This window comes from Embiotoca jacksoni, unplaced genomic scaffold, assembly GCF_022577435.1.
Source record: "Embiotoca jacksoni isolate LCO1_2020_lvr unplaced genomic scaffold, fEmbJac1.0.p SCAF_24, whole genome shotgun sequence".
Classification (NCBI taxonomy): Eukaryota; Metazoa; Chordata; class Actinopteri; family Embiotocidae; genus Embiotoca; species Embiotoca jacksoni.
In genome coordinates this window covers 2,317,354-2,337,361 of record NW_027185375.1, presented here as the reverse complement: position 1 = coordinate 2,337,361, position 20,008 = coordinate 2,317,354, and the positions used below count along the sequence as shown (strand labels likewise).

The 20,008-nt window shown below is 45.1% G+C and overlaps 1 protein-coding gene across 1 annotated transcript in view; it reads right to left on the bottom strand.

Annotated features, from left to right (window-relative positions):
* Nucleotides 1-732: 732 nt before the first annotated feature.
* mta2 (metastasis associated 1 family, member 2) overlaps nt 733-20,008 on the bottom strand; it is a 29,035-nt gene continuing 9,759 nt past the window's right edge. The window contains 19 exon segments of the mRNA XM_069159017.1: nt 733-790; nt 792-905; nt 1,707-1,849; nt 2,391-2,501; nt 2,739-2,857; nt 4,082-4,171; nt 4,486-4,714; nt 4,858-4,997; nt 5,544-5,644; nt 5,749-5,807; nt 5,906-5,980; nt 7,198-7,386; nt 7,549-7,648; nt 8,069-8,171; nt 8,281-8,398; nt 8,516-8,579; nt 9,913-10,030; nt 14,291-14,384; nt 19,320-19,387. Of these exon segments, the coding sequence (XP_069015118.1) occupies nt 748-790; nt 792-905; nt 1,707-1,849; nt 2,391-2,501; nt 2,739-2,857; nt 4,082-4,171; nt 4,486-4,714; nt 4,858-4,997; nt 5,544-5,644; nt 5,749-5,807; nt 5,906-5,980; nt 7,198-7,386; nt 7,549-7,648; nt 8,069-8,171; nt 8,281-8,398; nt 8,516-8,579; nt 9,913-10,030; nt 14,291-14,384; nt 19,320-19,387 (2,078 nt within the window). The 3' untranslated portion in view covers nt 733-747.

Here is a 20,008-nt window from a genome sequence, read left to right as displayed (position 1 = left end):
AGGAAGCTAAAGATTGCGGTAAATGGAATAACTGCTTCCGGGGGGAGAACGACGCGGCGCCGTCTCCCCCCCCCGGCTCGACCTCTGGCCCCTCGTCCACGGCCGGGCCAGACTCGAGGAGCGGAGACGGAAATCTTCATATCAAATTAAAGTGGACCTTCGGCCTGCTACAGCTGTCCCGCTCGGTCTTCTACCGGGGGCGTCACCCCCTTCAATTATGCATATATTTACACAAAGATAAGAGACGTGGAAGGAGAAAAAAAAAACAAAGTGTGCTTTTGTCACAATTGTTTCGGGATGAGAAATATCTTGATTTAAATGACACATTTAAAAACAAGTGGCTTTAAAAAGGGAGCAAAGAAATGTAGGATTTGGAATAAAAACACTACAAAGCCCAAGGTGTGTCTGTGTGTGTGTGTGTGTGTGTGTGTGTGTCGGCTTGTTCAATAACATGGAAATGTACAGTCATCTAAGTGCTTGTGTGTGCGTGTGTGCGTACGTGTGTGTGTATGTCTTGGACATGTCAACATTTGGGAAGTAACAGAAGACTAAAAAAAAAAAAAAAAAAAAAAAAGAAAGAAAAAAGATGACACTGAAAACGGGGAAAATAAAAAACTACTGGATGGCAAACTCTGTGCTGCCAGTCAGTGATGGCCTGAGCACAGACACCCCCCACCCCCCCAACCCACCCTATACTCCCACCCGTCCCCCTTGTCCTGTTAAAAGACCCGTCCCCGTCCCTCCTCTTCAGTCCTCCAGGACGATGGGTTCGCTGGTGCTGGAGGGGAGGAGGGGGATGGGCAGGGAGCGGGGGCGGCGGCGGCGGCAGCTTGATCCGGACCAGCAGATGAGGTTTTCTCGCTGCCCGGCGCATCTCTGACTGGGTCAGGTGTTTCCTCAGAGCCCTGGTTCAAAGAGACCAGCACAAGTACGTTTTCTCTTCATCCTCCAAACAATGCGTCAACAGTGTGTTTTTTTTTTTAAATTTTAGCGGTCGAGACGCGAAGCTGGATTTGCGCGTCTTTGTACGAACGTAAAGCTGCAGGAGTCTCCTCTCCAGTTGCTGCAGCGCGTTCAAAGTTAGACAGACGGAACTTCGGTTCCGCGAGTCTCTGTGCGACTCTCTCGTCCGTCAGCCGCGTCTGTCGGTAAAGCACCGGACGACACGTGCGCTCGGGTGTCGAGCGGCCCGATCAACAGGTTCCTCATTTTTTTTTTCCCCAATTATTACACCACACCCAGTAGTTGCAGGAGACAGTGCGGCTGCTCCGAGGCAAACTGTTTTTTTTTTTTTACCGGGTTTCCTGGTCTTGGTTAATGTTCACCATCTAACTTCGTTCTCGCTGGAGAGGTTCGTAAAGTTTCGCAACGAGTTCTCCAGGTTGAAGTTCCAATTTAATTCAAGTTAAATATGTTCTTCCTCCGGGTTTTCCAGCAGTAGCATGTTTTTTTTTTGTTTTTTTTTTTCTTTTCAGAAGCATTTAGGCCAAAGCGAGGAAGAACCAGTCAAACTGGTACCGCGATAGCAGTGAGAGGAGTCGTCCTGAGCTCTGCCTGAACACGAATTTAAATATCCCCCTCTGAGGTCGGACATGATTAGATCTATTTTTTTTTTTTTTTTCTTATCTAAAATGATCTGCCCCACGTGAATCCATTCAAGGACCCCCCCCACCGGTGTGACGGAGGGCCGCTGCGGCGACATGTACCTGGTGTCCTTGGTGGCCACAAACACCACGGGGTTGGGAGCTTCTCCCTGGGCGACCTTCTGGCGCTTGATGACCGACTGGGAGGTGGTCCTCATACCCGAAGTGTATGGCCTCCCATTGGCCGGGTAGGGCACCCCTGCGGCCTGTGAACCAATGAGAGATCAAGAATCAACCACGGTGCGGCAGACGGCATGTGCTGATGATCGTGCGTCATCAGAGTGAATGTGTCGCAGTCTGAAAGTCATGAAGCGCTTTGATTGGAGCGTTTTAAGGACAGCGCGTGTCCCGCCTCTGCGGTGGTTTAGTATCTCGTGGACCTCGATGCCGTTCTTTGCTCTCCTCCTCTCCGCTAACCGAGAGGTCGAGGCAGACGTCCTCTGAGCCCGATTATGTCAGAGGTTTTCTTTCTGTTAAAGTGACGTTTTTTTTTTTTTTTTTTCCTCCAGCTGTTCCTCGTGTGGGAATTGTGGAATCGTCGGCGTTCCTCTCTACAATGTTTTGAGCTTCTGCTGTAAACAACTTCAGCGTGTTAAGTGACTTGAGATACTTGTGTTGGGATTTTGGAGTTACCGAAATAAAATAGGGAAAAAATAATAAAAAAAATAAAAAATAAAACATATTTCGTCATGATGTCAGACTGCTGGTCACAACAATGCTACAAGCAGCTACCAGAATACTCAGCACCTCTTCGGGCTTACTGGTGCCGGAACCGACGGACAGGTGAGGCTCCGGCTGGAGTCGGACGTCCTCGTATCGGTTGCTGGTTTGATTCCAGCAGGGTCTTTTTTTTTGTGTCTTCCATAAAACAATAAGTAGTAAAAATGAGTAGTGAAGTCAGAGGGGACAATGTGAGTAAAATAATTGAAAACATTCAGAATGCAGCAGCTGATTGTGCGTTTGTAGTTAACAAAAGTGTTGCAGTGGAGTGAGCACGTCTTTTTTTGTGTGTGTTTTTTTTTGTGTTTTTTTTTTTTAAATGATAATCCAACCCTGCTGTGAACACGGTGTGTGGTGCGTTGGAGGAACACTGACGCTGTCGAAGCCTCTCTTTCCCAGCAGGCTTTGGCCCCCTCGAGGCTGGCTGGCCTGGTTCCTGTTGATGGGTGTCGGGGGTCCTCTGGACGCCTTCAGTTTCAGAGGAGCGGAGATGGCTGCGGAGGAACGACAGCAGGTAGTGAGGTGAGTTCATCTTTCGAACAACGAGGGGATTCAAAGGGCTTTCGTGCGAGACACGAAATGCTTTATGGCAAGATGGAAAAAAAAAAAAAAAAAGAGTTATAGAATATAACTGATGAAAGAGGTGAATAAAAAAAATAAAATAAATAAACAACATGTAAGGGTTTAACAAGTTTAAAAGGTATTTATTTATTTTAAATAGTAAAATTAATGCCACAGGGAAAGAGAGACGTTTGAAATCCTGTTTTCTGGGAGTTTGTTCAGATATGTGGAGCTTGTAAACTGAGTGTCTGTCCATGTTCAGTTTGGACTCTATGGAAGTGGACCTGTCCCACCCTGGAGGTCTGGATGATTCATAAAGAAGTACCTGATCCTACGATGCCTCTATAAACCAGCAGCAGGGGGCAGTGTGGAGACGCGACATCCAATCTCGGGCCTTCACGAGCATAACATTTCAGTTTTCAGCTTAATTGTTTATTTCAATTCATTTTTTTGTTTTGTTTTTGATATCAGGCCAAGTCACATGACAAGCTTATCCCAAGAACTTACATTTTAATCTACTGTTGTAGTTTAAGATGAATCATACTCAAATAATACGCCTTCATGAAGAGCCATTTATTGGCTGCGGTGTTTGACTTTAATGTTCATGTCAGTAGATGCTCGCATATTCAAAGGTAACTTCCTGTTCAGCCCACTCATGTGCCATTAAACCAGAGCAGGAGAAGAGGCCCACCAATCAAAGAGAGACAGTCAAACCTCAAAACGGGGGAAATATCTGACAGCTGTCAGCTTCATCCAGCTGTTTTTGTACAGATGAATAGAAACAATATTAGTGATCTCGCAGAACGACTGCAGTGAGTCAAGTTATTATATAATAAGTGTGACATCCACTTCAGTAGTCTTAATGAGGACCCCGAGTGAGCTGCAGCTGTCTGGTTTATGATCTTTAATGTTCGAGACTGAAGCTTTAATCGTTCACTTTGATTCTAAAAATAACCACGTCAGTTTTCTCATTAACCGGATGAAATCCGGACTCGTCTAATCGCCGGTTTGTTCACTGCACCTGGACCACAGTCGCCTGCTGACATCGTAAAATCAAACTGTTTTGTTGGCAGAACAGGAAGCACCGCGTAGATATTAAACATTAATTCTGAGCTACTGGAGGTTTAAGTGTTGCTGCTCGCATGAGGCGCTCTTACCTAAATCCTTCACTATGGTGGCCAGTGACGGTCGAGGCACCAGCTTGGTCTTCAGGGGAGTTTTTGTGGCTTTGGGCAGCCTGATGATACCTGAGAGAACACGCACGTCAGTCAGACACGTGAACCGGTGACACCGACTCAAATCTGCTTATTTGAAGAGAAACAAACATTTGAAAACATAAAATGACTGTTAAAACCACAGTGTGTCCCACTGAGCTTTCTCCACCTCCACCTGTTGGGAGGTTTGAAAATAAACTCGGAAGGATTTACAGACCAAAAATTAACGTGATGATTGAATGGACCTCATTAAGTAACAAGCATTAAGCAGGAAACTCCAGAGACAGCATTACGGATGTGCGTGTACATGTATGTGTGTGTACGTGGATCTGTGTGTGTGTACATACACTCAGCTTTGACGGCGTTGGCGTTGATGGAGGCGTACGGTCGGCGAGCGGCGCGGCGCGGCTGCAGGATGTCCTCGCAGACCCGCCGGGCGATGCGGGTCAGCTTGGTGGTCTGCAGGATGAAGGTCTGGCGGTTCTTGGCCAGCAGCTTGGCTCGCCCCTCGTTGCGGGTGAATGGCGACAGGCCCTGGGCTTCCTGGCGCGTCATGTGACTGCGGGGGCCTGACTCCTGGACAGAGAGGGGACAGGCGGGGGAGGGGAGGGACGTCGTGAGGAGACCTTTCGGGATATTCTGAGGCGTCCTTGTGACTTTTGCGCCGCTTTTGATGGATAAAGTTTCTTCCGAACGTCTGACTGCAGCAGCGTACTTACAGAGCCAGCTCTTGCAGCACCCTCTAGCTGTGTGGGGGTCTTCAGACCGCCGTACTTCTTCCAGTAGATCCAGCAGGAGGCGCATAGTCTGCACTGCATGTTGGGGGGCCCCCAGGCGTACCACTGAGGGGACTGAGTCGCTGTGGTGGCAAAAGGTTGTTTTTTTTTAGGTTAGCGAAGGTGTTACATGACTAATAAACAGAGAGATGTAATGGAAGTCAAGCATCCAGCCACTGATGTTGAAGTTGCAGCTGCATGTTTATGAGTTAAGGTGTCGCTGCCGTTACTCTGCTCCTCGCAGAGCTGCACCCTTCCGCATAAAATGAGAATCGTGATTTTTTTTTTGGGGGGGGGGGGATTTTTTTTTTGCTTCGAATTGAAATCACAATTCTCTTGATTTTTTTCCCGATACAGAGGACAAGTAAAAAAATTACAAAATGGTGCAGGACACATGATATTTTTAGTAAAACATTAATAATATTATAAATATTGATATTCATCAAGGAAACCTGATGCTCAGCTTTAAATCGATCAATTACTGGTGAGATTTGATACATAATAATACCTTTTATCCAATTAAAGATTCAAATTTATTCAAAGATTCTGCTAAGTGCTGTCAGAAAAACGGTTCGGTGTCTGTCTTGTCCCTCTTAACTTCCCCTCCTGTGTTCACAGCGTGTACTTACTGTGGCAGCTCTCACAGCTGAGTCCTTTCTGAAAGCTCGCAGCGCCATTCATACCCGGCTTACTGCCCGGCACCATGATCTGGTTGGGGTTGGGTTTGGTGCTGGTTGGAGGGAGGGAGGGAGGGAGAAGACGTTATTCTAAAAAGCACTTTTCACCCAGAGGGGAAGGCGCACGTCGTGTGTGGCGGTTGACGGCGACACTCACTAGGTGGGGATGTACACTTGCTTCAGCTTGCTGTCCGCCTCGGCCGCCTTTAGTCGCTTCTAAAGAGAGAACGTTCTGTGAGTTTTGTGATCATGCGGGTGGAAAACGCGACCGGACGGTGATTTTCAATGTTTCGTTCGTCCCGCTGGAAACAGACCTGTTGGATGTAGCGGTCGGTGGTCTTCCACATGTAGTAGAACTGGACCACGCTGGCGAGAGACTTCCAGGGCAGCTGAGGGGGGGGAAGAAGACATTTTCTGAAACCGGACTCTGGCATTACGGGATGAAAACGGTACAGTTTACGGTTTCTACTCGGCAGTGAATAGCTGGAATTTTTACGTCGATACTACCATGGCGAGCCTCCACGTGTTTACTACGAGGCTTTGTTCAGACTGCAGTTTCTTAAATCAGATCTTTAGGACAGACGGTCTTGGGTTTTTATTTTGTACGCGAGCAAATTTGGACACCGCCAACCTATCTGTATGGGGTTGCTGTGGTAACGACCACAGACTGGGTACAAAATTGGATGTAGCTTCTGGTTCTGAAAAGTGAGGCCAACGCGGAAGCGCCTTAAACTGCAGTACCGTCGAGGGCCACTAGGGGTTGGCTCTAAAAAAAAAAAGCCTCTGGCTCCGTAGAATCCCATTCAACTTCTTTCATTAAATAAAAAGTCAATACATATTTTCCACACGTCATAATGGTGTCGTTCGCGAAAGTCACTTCTTCTTAGTTTTCTGGTGGTGCATTTGAAAATAATTCCATCATTAATTCGATATCAGGCCTCAAAAAGTGGCCAGTGGTGCTGCAGGTAGGCCAGCGTAGCGTCCTTGGGTTTCCAATCAGATCGTGTCGGATCGACCGCTCCTCACCAGCTCGTCCAAATACGGTCACTTCTGGCTCTAGAAAAAGCAAGATGGCGACGGCTGACACTGAAATGCTTCGGATCGGCAGTTCACACAGAAGGCGGGTGACGTCGCGGTCGTTCGCAGCTTGGTAACGAGGTACGTGTAGCACTGTCAAGGCTGTGATGCAGAACTCCTCCGTCGCACCCCGAACACGAACACGGAGGAGGCCGAGAGACGTCGCGATGTTCTGTGTTGCAGTCACGGTGCAGCGAGAGCGCTCTGCTAATGGTAGCATAGATCCTACGCAATCTGTCACTCTGAAAGTTAAATTGTCATTGTGTGACGCGTTGCGAGTAAAGAAATAAATCCGATCGGACCCACCAGAGCTGTGACTCGTCTGTAAAAACAAAAACAAAAATCTAACTGGAATCACATCTCAGACCTCCTCCGAATGTGGTTTGGATTCGATTCGCGAAAATCCAGAGTCTCGAGAATCTATCCAGACACAATCTGGATTCGACAAACGAGGGATTTGGGGCTGGCCGGTCTGAATGAGACCTGGGAGGAAGAAGACAAAGAGAGACACAAAAAGAAGAGAGCTTACAAAGTCCTGGCGGATGTCAGTGAAGTCTTTGCCGTATTTCTCCAGAGCCTCCTCGAACAGCATGGCCTCGGAGGCGCTCCACTCCTCCATCTCATCGCGGCACAGCACCGGGCCTCCTTGGGGAACCAGAGTGGACATGGCTTTGGCCAAGTCATAGTTGTTCTTCTGCAACGTGTCCATAGCGTGGAACTGAGAAGGTGGAGACAAGGCGGGAAATATGAAACAATTATTGTCACGCATCTCCGTTCTCAGCGGAAAATTATCTACAACAAGAGGCTTCAGCTGCTTAAAGCCTCCTTATGACAACACAAGAGGACGGAGACGGTTGTCTCTCTTGTGTGTCTCTCTCACCAGTGTGATGTCTCTGGAGGCTGCGGCTGCACTCATGTGGAGGCTGGGCTGACGGATGGAGCTGCTGCAGTCCAGGGCCCGAGCAAACGTCCCCACAGCTCTGAAAACACACGGCGCACAACCACTGATCAGTCCTGGACGCCAAACTAAGGAAACATTTACGTAGGTTTATAACGTCACGTGTGCGGCTGTGCCAACTCTTCGTCGAGCGAGGGTTTAGCTGACGGACCGGCTCATGGGTGAGAGACGAGTCTCGCTCCAGAAGTAAACTCTACGTCGTGCTCTTTCATTTAATTTAACAAATCCCAACGTGCCACCATAATAACACATTTTAATAGCGTGTCCGATGAACCATCATCACGCACGTAACAACAACTTCCACCGGAAGTGAACGAATTGCATTTTTTTTTTTTCTTCTAGAAAAAGCTGTTTCTGCTGATGGGGGAATCCCCACGTCGCCGCGGCAACAGGACCCGGTGACGACGGGTGCATGGGCGGACAGATGGCGGGCGAGCATTACCTCGCCACCACCAGGAACTGGTCGATCTGAGGGTCTTTGAGCTGGTTGTTGGGGTCCCACACCTTGGTCTCCAGCTTCTCCTGGACCCGTGTGTCCAATTCACCTGCAACAGAGGAACCGGGTTCAAACATCCGCAGCCGGGCACTCGTTGACTGAATTCAGTAAGCATTAGTTAGGCCTGGTACTCGGCAGCTTTTTAGCGTGCGGCTCACCCTCGGCGAGCTTGTCGGGAATCTCCGCCTGGTACTTGGAGCCGACCCGGATCTCGCCCTGGTCGGCCAGCAGGGTCTTCTGAACGGGGTCGAACACCAACGAGTAGAAGAAACAGTCCTGGAACAAACACACACACACACAAAAAAGTGCTTGGCAAATGCTTCGTGGGCCTTTTTTTTATTTTAAACACTTAAAAGAGAATAAATGGAAACAAAGTAAAGCGTCGCGTCTTACCTCCTTCTCCAGGTATCCGGCCAAGACGTCGGTTTCATTGAGGAGAGTGACGTTGCATTTCCCCCTGAGAGAGACAGTTAGCAGAGAATAATGTCTGAGACCAACGTGCCCAGGGGCTCGTCACCTTGGAAACCTGCGACAGCCTGCCGTGAGATTTACACCTTTCTCCTACGGATTTCCGGAGCCACCGGGAGCTCACCGGACGCCGCAATGTTCGGACTCAGAAGTGAAAACGAGGTTTGATAAAAAGGGCTCCCCGCCCAATGTCAGGGAGTTCAACCGCAAGGCGTTGTCAAGAAAACAAGAAGAAAAATAAAACGCAAAATGAGGCACGGTGAAGAAGAATGACACGGACTGAATTTCCTGTCATTTAGTCCGACCCACTGCAGACGACAGTGAGGTGCAACAGACCTTTTCCTCTGCAAAATATTTCGATCGGTCGCAGCAGGAAAGGTGAAACTAATTCCAATAAAGACGACTCGGTTCCATGAAGCGTCCCGGTAAGGGCGTGGGCAGTGGAGCGGGACCTCCGCGATGCGCCAATCATCGATACAGCTGTGCTTTTTCTGCTAAATATATTTTGCCGTAGAGCTTTTGTGTCTGAGACTGGATGCACAGTGGAAGTACAAAACAACACGTTGTTACCTTATATATGGCCATTTTCAGTATTTAGAAATAGAGCGTCTTCCGGGAAACCAATAAAGTTACAATTTAGAGACAAATGTTTCTTTTGTATTTGCAGCTAACCTGCTGCTGTAACTTTAAGCTGTGAACAAGGTTTGATACAAATTGACCAACGGGGGAAAAAAAAACAACATAAAATAAAACTAAAAAAAAGTTTGGTATGTATACTTTAGCGAGCCACGGGCTCATTTATGGAGTTTAAGTAAATTACCTGCAGACTTAAGTGCTACTTCATTTCAACATTACCATTCTAATACATCTGATAATAAACCAATCGCTTTGTACAAACATCAAATTATTTCAATAGAAAATCTGACGTTAGAACATGTCGTTCCTAAGAAGTTCAACGCAGGTCGATTGTGGCAACTTCAGAATTTTAATCATCTGATTATTCCGCAGCTAACGGACCTCTTTCCCAACTGTCGGTCGACATTTTTCTGGTTTTATGTAGCCGTGAGACGCAAACAGATAAATGGACACACAGACACAGAGAGATCAGTGTTTGGACCTATAAAATTGAACTACGATCCACCAGTTGTTCCTTTTAATGTCTTCTGATAACCTGCTAATTATTTTAAAACACAATGATGTAACATGGACCGGATGACATGTTGCAGGTGCTTCTGGTCTGAGGTAACAGTGAGTGCTACAGTCACGGTATCACTTTAAAAATCCTCCATCAACAGGTAACGCTGCTGCTCGTGAACACTCACCGTATGTGGGTGGCGGGTAGGGATTCGAACTGTCGAGACAGGAAGAGCTCTCTGTGTTTCAGCTGGTGTTTCTGTTGTTCGGCTAGCGACGGCTGCTTCGACTCCTCCTCAAATTCTCCTACAAACACACAGACAAAAAAAAAAAAAAAAAAATCACATTTAGCGCTGATTTTCTAACGATATCAGAAAGAAAAAAAAAAAAGCTGTCACAGACTGAAAGGTAAGAACTCAAATGTCTCGTGCAGGTTTAACTATAAGTCTGCGTGCAGTACAGTATGTATACAGAGGCCCCTCTGTGGCCGTTGGTCCGGAGGCAGCGGGCGCCGTGGTAACGGGAGTCTGTTCTGCTCGTGTGCTCGCCATTCAGAGAGGTCACACTTAAGTTTCTCTGCAGCTTTCTCCTCCCCGCTGTCGCTCATGCAAGAGTCGTTGAGTTATTGGCGTGTAACAAAAACACAAGGATGCCGGGCTGGCGGGGCCTCGTTTGTTTGAAGCGCCGGGAAGACGACGGCGTCCGCGGAGTCACAGCAACGGTAACAGAACCACGAGACGGGATTTTACATCTCATGACGAGTTCAGGGAGGGACATTTCATCAACAACAAAAAATGATACCGGGCTCAAGAGTTTCTCGAGGCGTGTCGGCGTGTCCGAACTTTCGCTTGTACCGGAGCGACGCTCTCATTGAAGCAAATCAGAGGGCGGCCGTTTTTTTCCAAGCAGTTCTCTTGGAAAAGCCTCACACCACTACTTTTAGAGATCCACTCGTATGTGATGACTTCTTAACAGTTTTACGCTCTAGTTTTATGCTCCGCTACTTATTAACCTTCTGTGAAGCTTTTTCGGATTGTTTAAAAGGTTGAAATCATAGGTCAGCGCACTCGCTGCGGCCTTGATCTTTGTCCTCGAGCACAACACGGACCCGTAGTTATTTATTGAAGTTAATGTAAAGAAATACAATAATTTCACATCAGCAAACCCATGTGACACACATACTCCCAGTTTGCAAGGGATGTGAAAAAAAATAATTAAGCCATGTGTGCGTGCGTGTGTGTGCGTGCGTGTGTGTGTGTGTGTGTGTGTGTGCGTGCGTGTGCGCATGTGTGTGTGTGTGTGTGCGCGCGTGTGTGTGTGTTCGGCCACGAGATTGTGCATTCCTAATTTCAGGCGGGTGAGTAATTTGTTGCAAGCTGGAGGGGAGGGGCTTTTCACTCTCTCGGTGTGGACTCCGCCCCTGCACTCAGCCACAGGAAACCCTGTCAGTGAGGACAAGGGGGAGAAAGAGAGAGAGAGAGAGCGCGCGAGCAAGAGAGAGAGAGAGAGAGAGAATGAGGGACGGCACCTTAAAGCCACACCCCTTTTCTGTTAACCTCTCAACCCCTCCTCCCCCTGTCCAGCAAGTCCCTGCCAGACAAAGTAGGAAACCCTGTGTACCAAACCTGAGCATTTCACCCCCCCCCCCCCCCACACATGTATCCCCAACTCCTTACACACACACACACACACACACACACACACACGAAGAAACCACATAAACATAAGAGGGATCGATAGGCACTTGACGCACACACAGTTTAACAGCACGCACACACATGCACAAACCACACACTTTCTTCGCTCTGACAAAGACACAAGGCAAGTCAGAATTAACTCTTTGCGTGCTGTGGCCCTCGGGGACAGATCAAGGGCCTTTTGTTCTGCACAAAGAACCGATGGGAGACTCTGTGTGTGTGTGTGTGTGTGTGTGTGTGTGTGTGTGTGTGTGTGTGTGTGTGTGTGTGTGTGTGTGTGTGTGTGTGTGCGTGCGTGCGTTTGTGCGATCTCAGGAGGAGGAGGAAGAGGAGCAGTAATGAAAAAAAGGAGGCAGATAAAACAGGGTTTAGCAGAACTAACCAGCAGCAGAGAGACCGTGTGGCTACGGGACCATAACGTACAGATCCAGAACCGAACAGAGCAGATCAGACTCGCAGCTCAGTCACACACATCACTTGGCTGACATGGACGGACTCGATACCAGTAAGCTGGTTAAATCTGAAAACATGCATTTTTTTTTTTTTTCAGTTTTTTTGCCTGCCAGGCTTTTATTTTTATACACGTATATATATTTTGGAAAAAGCCCCAAACGAGGCCGAGGCCGTGTCGCGGTGAAATTAAGGATACGGTTTTCAGTCGCTTCTTGCCGTCTCAGTGATTGATTCTCTTAAATGTCTCGAGGACCATCGTCGTCACTTACTTGTACTTTGTCAGACAAATTTGCGACATCTTTGTTCAAACTGCCAAACTGTTCGTTATTAAGCCGTTAATTAAAACGTTTATCGCAGAATCATCGTTCGGTTGTGGAGCTGCTGCGGCCGTAAGCGGAGCACAATTCACTAATTAAGAAAACGTTCTCAAACGGATAATAAAGTTCGTTCTTGACTACGAAAACAAAACAAAAACAATCTATTATCTCAGATATCGACTAAATCAAATAATATGTAACAATATCCTGTTAGAGTCTGATTTAGTCCGATCATTCAAGAGCACAAATAAAATGTGTTTATTCATTTATTTGCGTGTTTATTTATTCTCCCTGTCGCGTGCAACGCGTTCTAAAAAAAACAACAACAATATAGATGATGAAGATGTGCAGGAGGTTGACCTTAGCCGTGACGCACTCTTACCTGATGACCAGGACAAGACCAGAGGACATCTGATATCCAGGGTCATAAAAAGGCTAATTTGGATTGCACGTCTTTTGCATGTGTTCAGACCGGGTTTGCAGAAAAACGGCACGGTCGCGCGAGGACTGCTGACAATGTGACCTCCTACGAGCCGGGCGCCGCACCGGCCAATCAAACGTTTCCAAGTGCACAGCGCATTGCGTCTTAAACAACCACGGCCTGTTTGTACAGTATAACCTGATGTCGGATGAAGTTGGAAGTACGTCACGTCCTTTTCCCCAACAGTCACGCGTACTTCAAACCAGCGACAACAAAATCCTTTAAAGTGAAATAATCAAATTTTAGTCTAAAGTTGGAGGGAGTTGTTTCTACAGGCTCCATCTATGTAGAACAAAACCTGTTTGTTCAAATGTGTCCTCGGCTGCTTCCCGCACAATTCTGTCCACTCCATTTTCATAGGGTCAGTTAATAGATATACACATAAAAATGGACGTGGCCTCCGGGTCGGAAAAGTAAAGCCAATGCGGAAGTGTCTTTAAGTGTAATTACAGTGAGGGTTGCCAGGAGTTGGCTCCAACAGATTCTCCTTCAAAAAGCTTAAACTTCCTGAAATTAAAAAAAAAAAAAAAATCAAAACCTCTTTAATTATGTTGTCATTGGCTAAATTCACTCCTTCTGATCAAGAGTGCTGTTGGTCCTTCTGAAAATGATTAGATAATGAAATAAGATATTTGGCCTTATGTTTGGAGGCATGCCTGGTATGTTTGACATTCAGGCAGTTTTCCGGTAGAGTGTCCAGTGTCAGGAAATAATAATAATAATAATAAATAAAATTAAAAAAAAAAAAGAAAAAGAAAAAAAGAAAAACGGTGCACCAGATGAAGCGTTACGCCGCCCGGCACTACCTGGCACGGATGTGCGTGTGAGCTCATTCGCTGCATCGTCTCAGTCCAACATGTTAGGAAGGTCGACGGCTCACTCGTTAGAAAAATAAAACCCTTTGAGAAGACATGCGAAGGCAGCCAGAGGACGGTGACAACGAAATTACAGTCATATTTCAGACTTATCCACACGACCTGTGAACAAACAATTGTGTGTGGCGCTGGGTACAAAAAGAATACAGCATTAATGCATCCATTTTGAGGTGGTGATGGTGATGGTGGTGGCGGTTGGTGTGTGTGTGTGTGTGTGTGTGTGTGTGTGTGTGTGTGTGTGTGTGTGTGTGTGTGTGTAAGTCTTTGTCTGGAGAACTGCAGCGCCAGGAGGCGGGAGGGGGAGCGGCTGTTCGTGTGGGGGTAATGAGTGAATGTGATCAGTCTTCAGTAGTCTGCATGTCATTTGCATCACCCAGCTACCTCCACCCCCCCACTTCCTTGGCTTTGTGATCACACACAAGAAAGAGGCCGTAATCACAGGCTGGAGGAGCGGGGCAGGAACCATACACTGAGACATGGTATGTGTGTATATATATATATATATATATATATATACACATATATACATACATATATACATACACACATGCATATATTAATACATACATACATATATACACACACACACACACACACACACACACACACACGTGTGCGTGTGAAAGAGACAGAGTGCGTATATGCATTTTATGCATTTGTGTACATGTACCACATCATGCTTGCTTTCATGCCGCATCCGAGGGGTCCTGAGACCGAGTTGGACCGCAGTGTTTGCTACTCACTTGCATTGCTGTCAGCCAGAGTGTTGAGGTTGCCTGAGATGTCTCGTCTCCTGAACAGACACACCACCTTCGCCTCCACGTTCCCATTGGCTGTCTGTAATTAGGAAGTCAGCTGTTACAAGTTGGCACCACAACGAAGAACCAGTTCATCAACCTCGTCAATATAGAGTTTGTGACTACCAATTGTTTGTGCTTCTCTTTAGCCATGCGGATGTGATTGAAGCGCCGAGTTGTAGAGGCTCACTGCAATTTAGCGTCAGAATGTTCGATTTGTTCTGATTCCGATTTCAGTTTTTAGGTCAGATTTTCAGTCCAGATCTTGTGCTTTTGTCCATCAGCTGTCATCCACTCCTGCATCTCAATCAACAAATTCCTGCCCGTGGTCAAAGAGTGTTTCCGTATCCGCTTATTGTCAACAACAACAACTCAAAAGGACAATTCTGCGGTATGACAACTTTTAGAGTTTTGTCATTTAGGTCTTTCAGCTTATGATCGCATGGTACTTACATCCTGGTAATACGTGACAAATCTATATGATACCAAAACGGTGTAACGTAACAGCCCCGACGAGGGCATCGAAGGGGAGTGAGGAGTTTCACGTCAAGATTCACAACGCTTCTTTCCACATTCCCGCCTCGGCCCGGACGACCGGTCACTCTCTCTTCTCTTACTATCCATTCATTGTGTTCTCGGCAGCCATTAGCACGCAGGCGTTTCAGTCCTCCCGGTGCTCCGCGCAGGCCCTTCAATATAAGAGTGTTACATAAATGAGCTTAATCCTGTGACTGGGAATCAAGCCTGTCATATGCTGCTGTTGTTATATAAGTAGCTCCTGTACCAGTGCACTATCATTACAGTCAAACGCCATTTAATAACTAATGTCTGGGCAGGTGGACCGACCGGGGGAACGGACAGTCGGACGTGGCGTTGGGCCTTCGGAGGTCCCCTTCAGGAAATCTTGCAATCTCAATAATTAAGGCAAATACGGCCAAATCTTCACAATATTTGCAGGCGCTTGCAAAAATTGATTTTCCAAACAACAGAAAGTAAAAAAAACTCTGTGGAAGGGACACACTAAGCCTTCATGAACAAAAATACCTTCTCATTTAAAGTGAGCAAGGCTCTTTAACCTCTCCTGTCATCATCAAAACAAAAGGGGGGGGGTTATTCAAAGATATATCACGGCTATTTTTTTTTTTTCAGGCTGAATCACAATCCACAATCTTATTAGGATTTTTTTTTTTCATAATGGTTGTCAAGACTATTTTGGAAGTTGTTGAACAGTGCAACCAAACTCATTTCCCAATTTAATTTTTTTTAAAATTTATCCCTGCAAGGTCACAAAAAACCCAAAAAGTATTTATATATCACAACATATAAAAGCAAAGTCCCTTTTCTCACTATTTTTAACCAAGTGTACAATTCTGCAAAGTAGGAACATTCAATTAGAATTATGGACGTGGGTCAGACTCGCATTCAATTATATTCAGAGACTTTTGCTTAGATCCCATCTCAAAATGAACAGTGGTATCAAAAGGTAAACAACAACACACTCAAATAAAGTGCATTCTTGCAACATAACATTGTAGGAATTCAGGAGGGTTTTATTTTGGTGACCAAAAATCGGCCTAGCTCGACTACGCATTTTCATTGGTTGCACCGGTGACCCTGAAATCAGTCTTTGAAAAACTATCATAAACATATTTCTCTGACCTCCCTTGAACGCAGCATTATTTGAATGAACGGCAAAAACCCCGGCGTTCAGATTTTGGAGCGTTGCGGTGTCGTACGTCCATCTGAAACAACTACTTGGGAGTGGGGACGGGCGGATCCTGCTATTTAAGGGGCCTCTAAGATAAGTTATTAGTGTAGCATTAAAAAGCTTGTTATTGGAAGTGCTCTGGGTACTGGAGGAATTAAAGTTAACCTGCAAGCTGTAAATCGCCAACTCCGTTTCTGAGTGAGAGATTCGTCTATGATGTATTTTTGCTTTTCCAAATGCAGGAGGAGAATTTTGCGTAGCTACATTTTGCTGCAAATGAGTTGCACTGTATTATCGAAAGCTGCAAAGTTGTTTCAGAGCTTTTCAACCAGCATGAAATCATCTAAATCATGGGTGAATAAATCACCAATTAATATAGGAACTGACAAAAAAAAAAAAGAAGAAAAAAAAAGGTGAAGCTTGAAATATATTATTGTGTGAAATTTTTTGGATGCACCTAAATTATGTAATGCAACACCCAAATGGAAATATGAGGCACACCGGCGCAACCAGTGTACAGGTTAGTCTGCGGCCTTGAAGAAACGTGGAAAGAACCACAAAAATAAACAGAACTCAAAAGCATTGCTCAATAATTTGAACATGGTCTGGACTTCAAGTCCGATCAGAGAACGAAACAGAACTCCTAAAACGAACATTGGTTTTAAACGGCAAAGCCAAACTTCATGGATTATTTAAAAAAAAGAAGAAAAGAAAAAACAGGTTACATTGAAATCTAAAGTAACTCTTGCAATGTCTCAAGTACATTTTCTAAAGTGCAACGTGGTTCGGAACCAAAACAACCAGACAGTAGTGTCGTGAATACAGAATACTTCCCCTTCTTCTATTTTAGTGACGGGGAAGCACATGTTGTGGAATGACTGCAGTTAGGGCACCTGAGGTTTTCAAAAAGCTGGCATGTGGTTTGTTTTTTTTTCCGTTTTTTTTTTCTTCTTCTTCTTCTTAACTTTCTCTGGTGCTGGTTCTATGTGTCTCCGTGTCTCTGTGATGTGCAGGCAGATGCAGGATGCCGCCGGATGCTGCGCTTTGTACGGCTCGGCGGGGGACCGTAGGTCAAACGCGGCTCTGCTTGTACTCCCTGTGTTTCGTCAGTGGTGGAAGTCTTCACATTTGGCAGTGAGGTAATCGAGTTTGGCCGTCGTCGCTCTCGTCATTCAGGCTCGAGATGTTGACTTTAAACAGCCGCCGCGCTCGTTTAATGCAGGATATACAACAGTCTTGGGGAAACCTCATTTCCCACTTGTTTTTGTTTGTCGCAACATTTGTGAACGACTATTGTTTGTGCTTCATCTGTTTCGTAAAATTACAAATAGATCCAAATCACTCATGTCAAATGTTTTTTTTCCGGGCCCAACTCTTCTGTGTTGTCATTCCTGCCGCTAGATTGACAAATAGGGAATATGAAGGAGAGATTGCACTTCATTCTTATGCCTATGTTACATATATTCAATACTGCAGTCTAAGATTGTAACTGCTGTTTTTTTTTTTTTGCAGCTTGAGGTTCAGAAAATAAAAAGATGAGAATTTAAATATTTTCAGCTATTTCTGAGTTACAGCGTGCTTATTATTTTTTTCTCAACTTGCAATCTTACTGATTCCTGCAATTGTAGTGAAAAACTACTGCAAAACCAAGTATTTATGATCCCCAACAATCACAAAAATAATACAGGTTTAACAGCTAACATGGTGTAGGAGCTTAGGAAACAGTTAAAGTGTACAATTAAACAGGAAAACAGGTATTTGTTCCATTAAGGAAAACATACACTCGCGGATAAATTTGTTGGTACCCTTCCATGAAAACAAAAAGAGAGAAACCCATAATTTTATCACTGTTTATTCCATATTTACTAAAAATCTGAGTTTGCTTTTGATTCAACTAAATACATTGAATAATAAAAAAAAATGTAAGTGTCAAAGTTGATGGGACCCTGAAACTGATATTGTATTTCACAATCTTCATAGACAATCTCTGGTTGCTATTTTAACCCAGGGACCTTCTCTGATTGGTGATGACATTTTTCAGAGAGAATTATCAGTAGACGGTACTTTTGTACATTTTGATCTGAAATCTTGAACATAACCTGCTCTCTGCAGCATCAGTTACCATGGTGATGTAACCCGTAAGCAGTGAACCAGCTTCGTAGTACTGGAAACCCGGAGTTTCACCTGATAACCGCAAATCCTGCTGGGTAGTACCGGCCTGAGGACTCATAAAAGGACACTTCAGAACGGGTCCGATGTTTTGTTCTGATCCGTTCTGGCTGCTTTCGGCCGTGTGTTTTGGACCGTGGTCCTGTTGGAGGACCGGTGACCTGTGACTGAGATGGAGCTTTGTGACACCGGGCTGCACGTTTTGGCTGCAGGGTGCCTTGTCAGTCTTCAGATTTCACTGAGCCGCACAGATTCAAGGCTCCCAGTGTCAGATGCAGCAAAGCAGCCGAAAACAGAAGCGAACCTCCTCCGCGTTCCACAACAGGTCCGATGTTCTGTTCTCAGAGAGCTTCATCTTTTCCACTGCGAACACAGAGCTGATGGGATTTACCAGGAAGCTCCAGTTTTTGTCTCATCTGTCCAAAAGGAAGTTCTCCCAGAAGCATTTGGGGCTTGTCAACATGCGTTTTTGTTAATTCCATTTTTTTTAAATATTTTTTTTTTTAAAGATTTCTTTCAACAGTGGAGTCCTCTCGGGTCGTCTTCATTGGAGCTCAGCTTGTATCTACTCTGAAGGTCTTTTTTGAAGACCATCAGCACCATCCTTTTTCCAGGCAGTTTGACTACAGTCCCCGTGAAGCTTAAACTGGTTCCGAATATGTGCAGCTGTAGTCACAGGAACATGAAGCTGCTTTTACAGCCTTTACCTTTAACACCAAACAGCAGAGGTACCACTTTTGTCCATTTAAACAGTCTGAATGACTGATTAGGGGGCTGAAGACGAGTACTAAATAAAGTAAAGAAGTTTGAAATATCACTAGAAGCCAATTATATATATTTTTTTCCTGACATACCAACAAATCTGCCAAGGCCATTATTTTTGCTGGAGAAGCAATAATTCACCTCTTTTCAAACTTTCTTTGCTTTACTGTATGACAATTACAAAGGCTGCAGGTACACATGAGAAAATTGCTTTTCATTTCATCCCTTTTTCAGGAGGAATGAAGTATGTTTTCAATAAGCTTTTAAGGGTACCAACAAAATTCATCCACAACTGTATGACAATGCTGAAAGAAGAAGAAGAAGAAGACAATCAACCTTGTTGAGCTCTTCTATTCTCCGGATCAGGTAAGGGTTGCTGGAGGAGTTCTCAAAGTACACGTAATCTGGAACAAACAAGAAAGAAAGAAAACAACAAAAAAAATCAGTTAGCTCACAAGTACAATACATTTTCTTCTAACACTTTACAACAACCTGGAATACTGTGAGGCTGATGAAAGCTGACGGTTCTGGTCACATCCGGGAAAAACAAATTCCCATTTCTATTATCAAATCTTTCATGTTTGTCCTATTGGTGCAGCAGTTGACGCGCTGCACATGACACACTTGTGTATTTTAAGCTGCAGACTTTTGTTAATCCCACGGTGGGGAAATTTAGTCGTCACAGCAGCATAGAAACACAAAAAGGTGCGCACAATAAGAAAACATTTACAAATACAATAAAATAAGATTTTTGCCATTGAAACTGCTTAATTACTAATCAGCAATGGAATTAGAGGGTAAAGGCTGTTTTGGTCAAATGCAACCTTTTTAAAAATGAACCGTTTCCTTTCTTCTTCTTCTTCTTTTTTTTTTTTTTTTTAAATAATCACATTTTATTGCCCCATAATTGCAAATAATAGAATGAAAATCCAGAAGTTACCCTTGGTGTGATCAGGATTGCTGAGGTTATGTAAAATCAAATCCCCCCTCAGCTGGTACGGTATATTGTTCCTGTGTTTGAACTC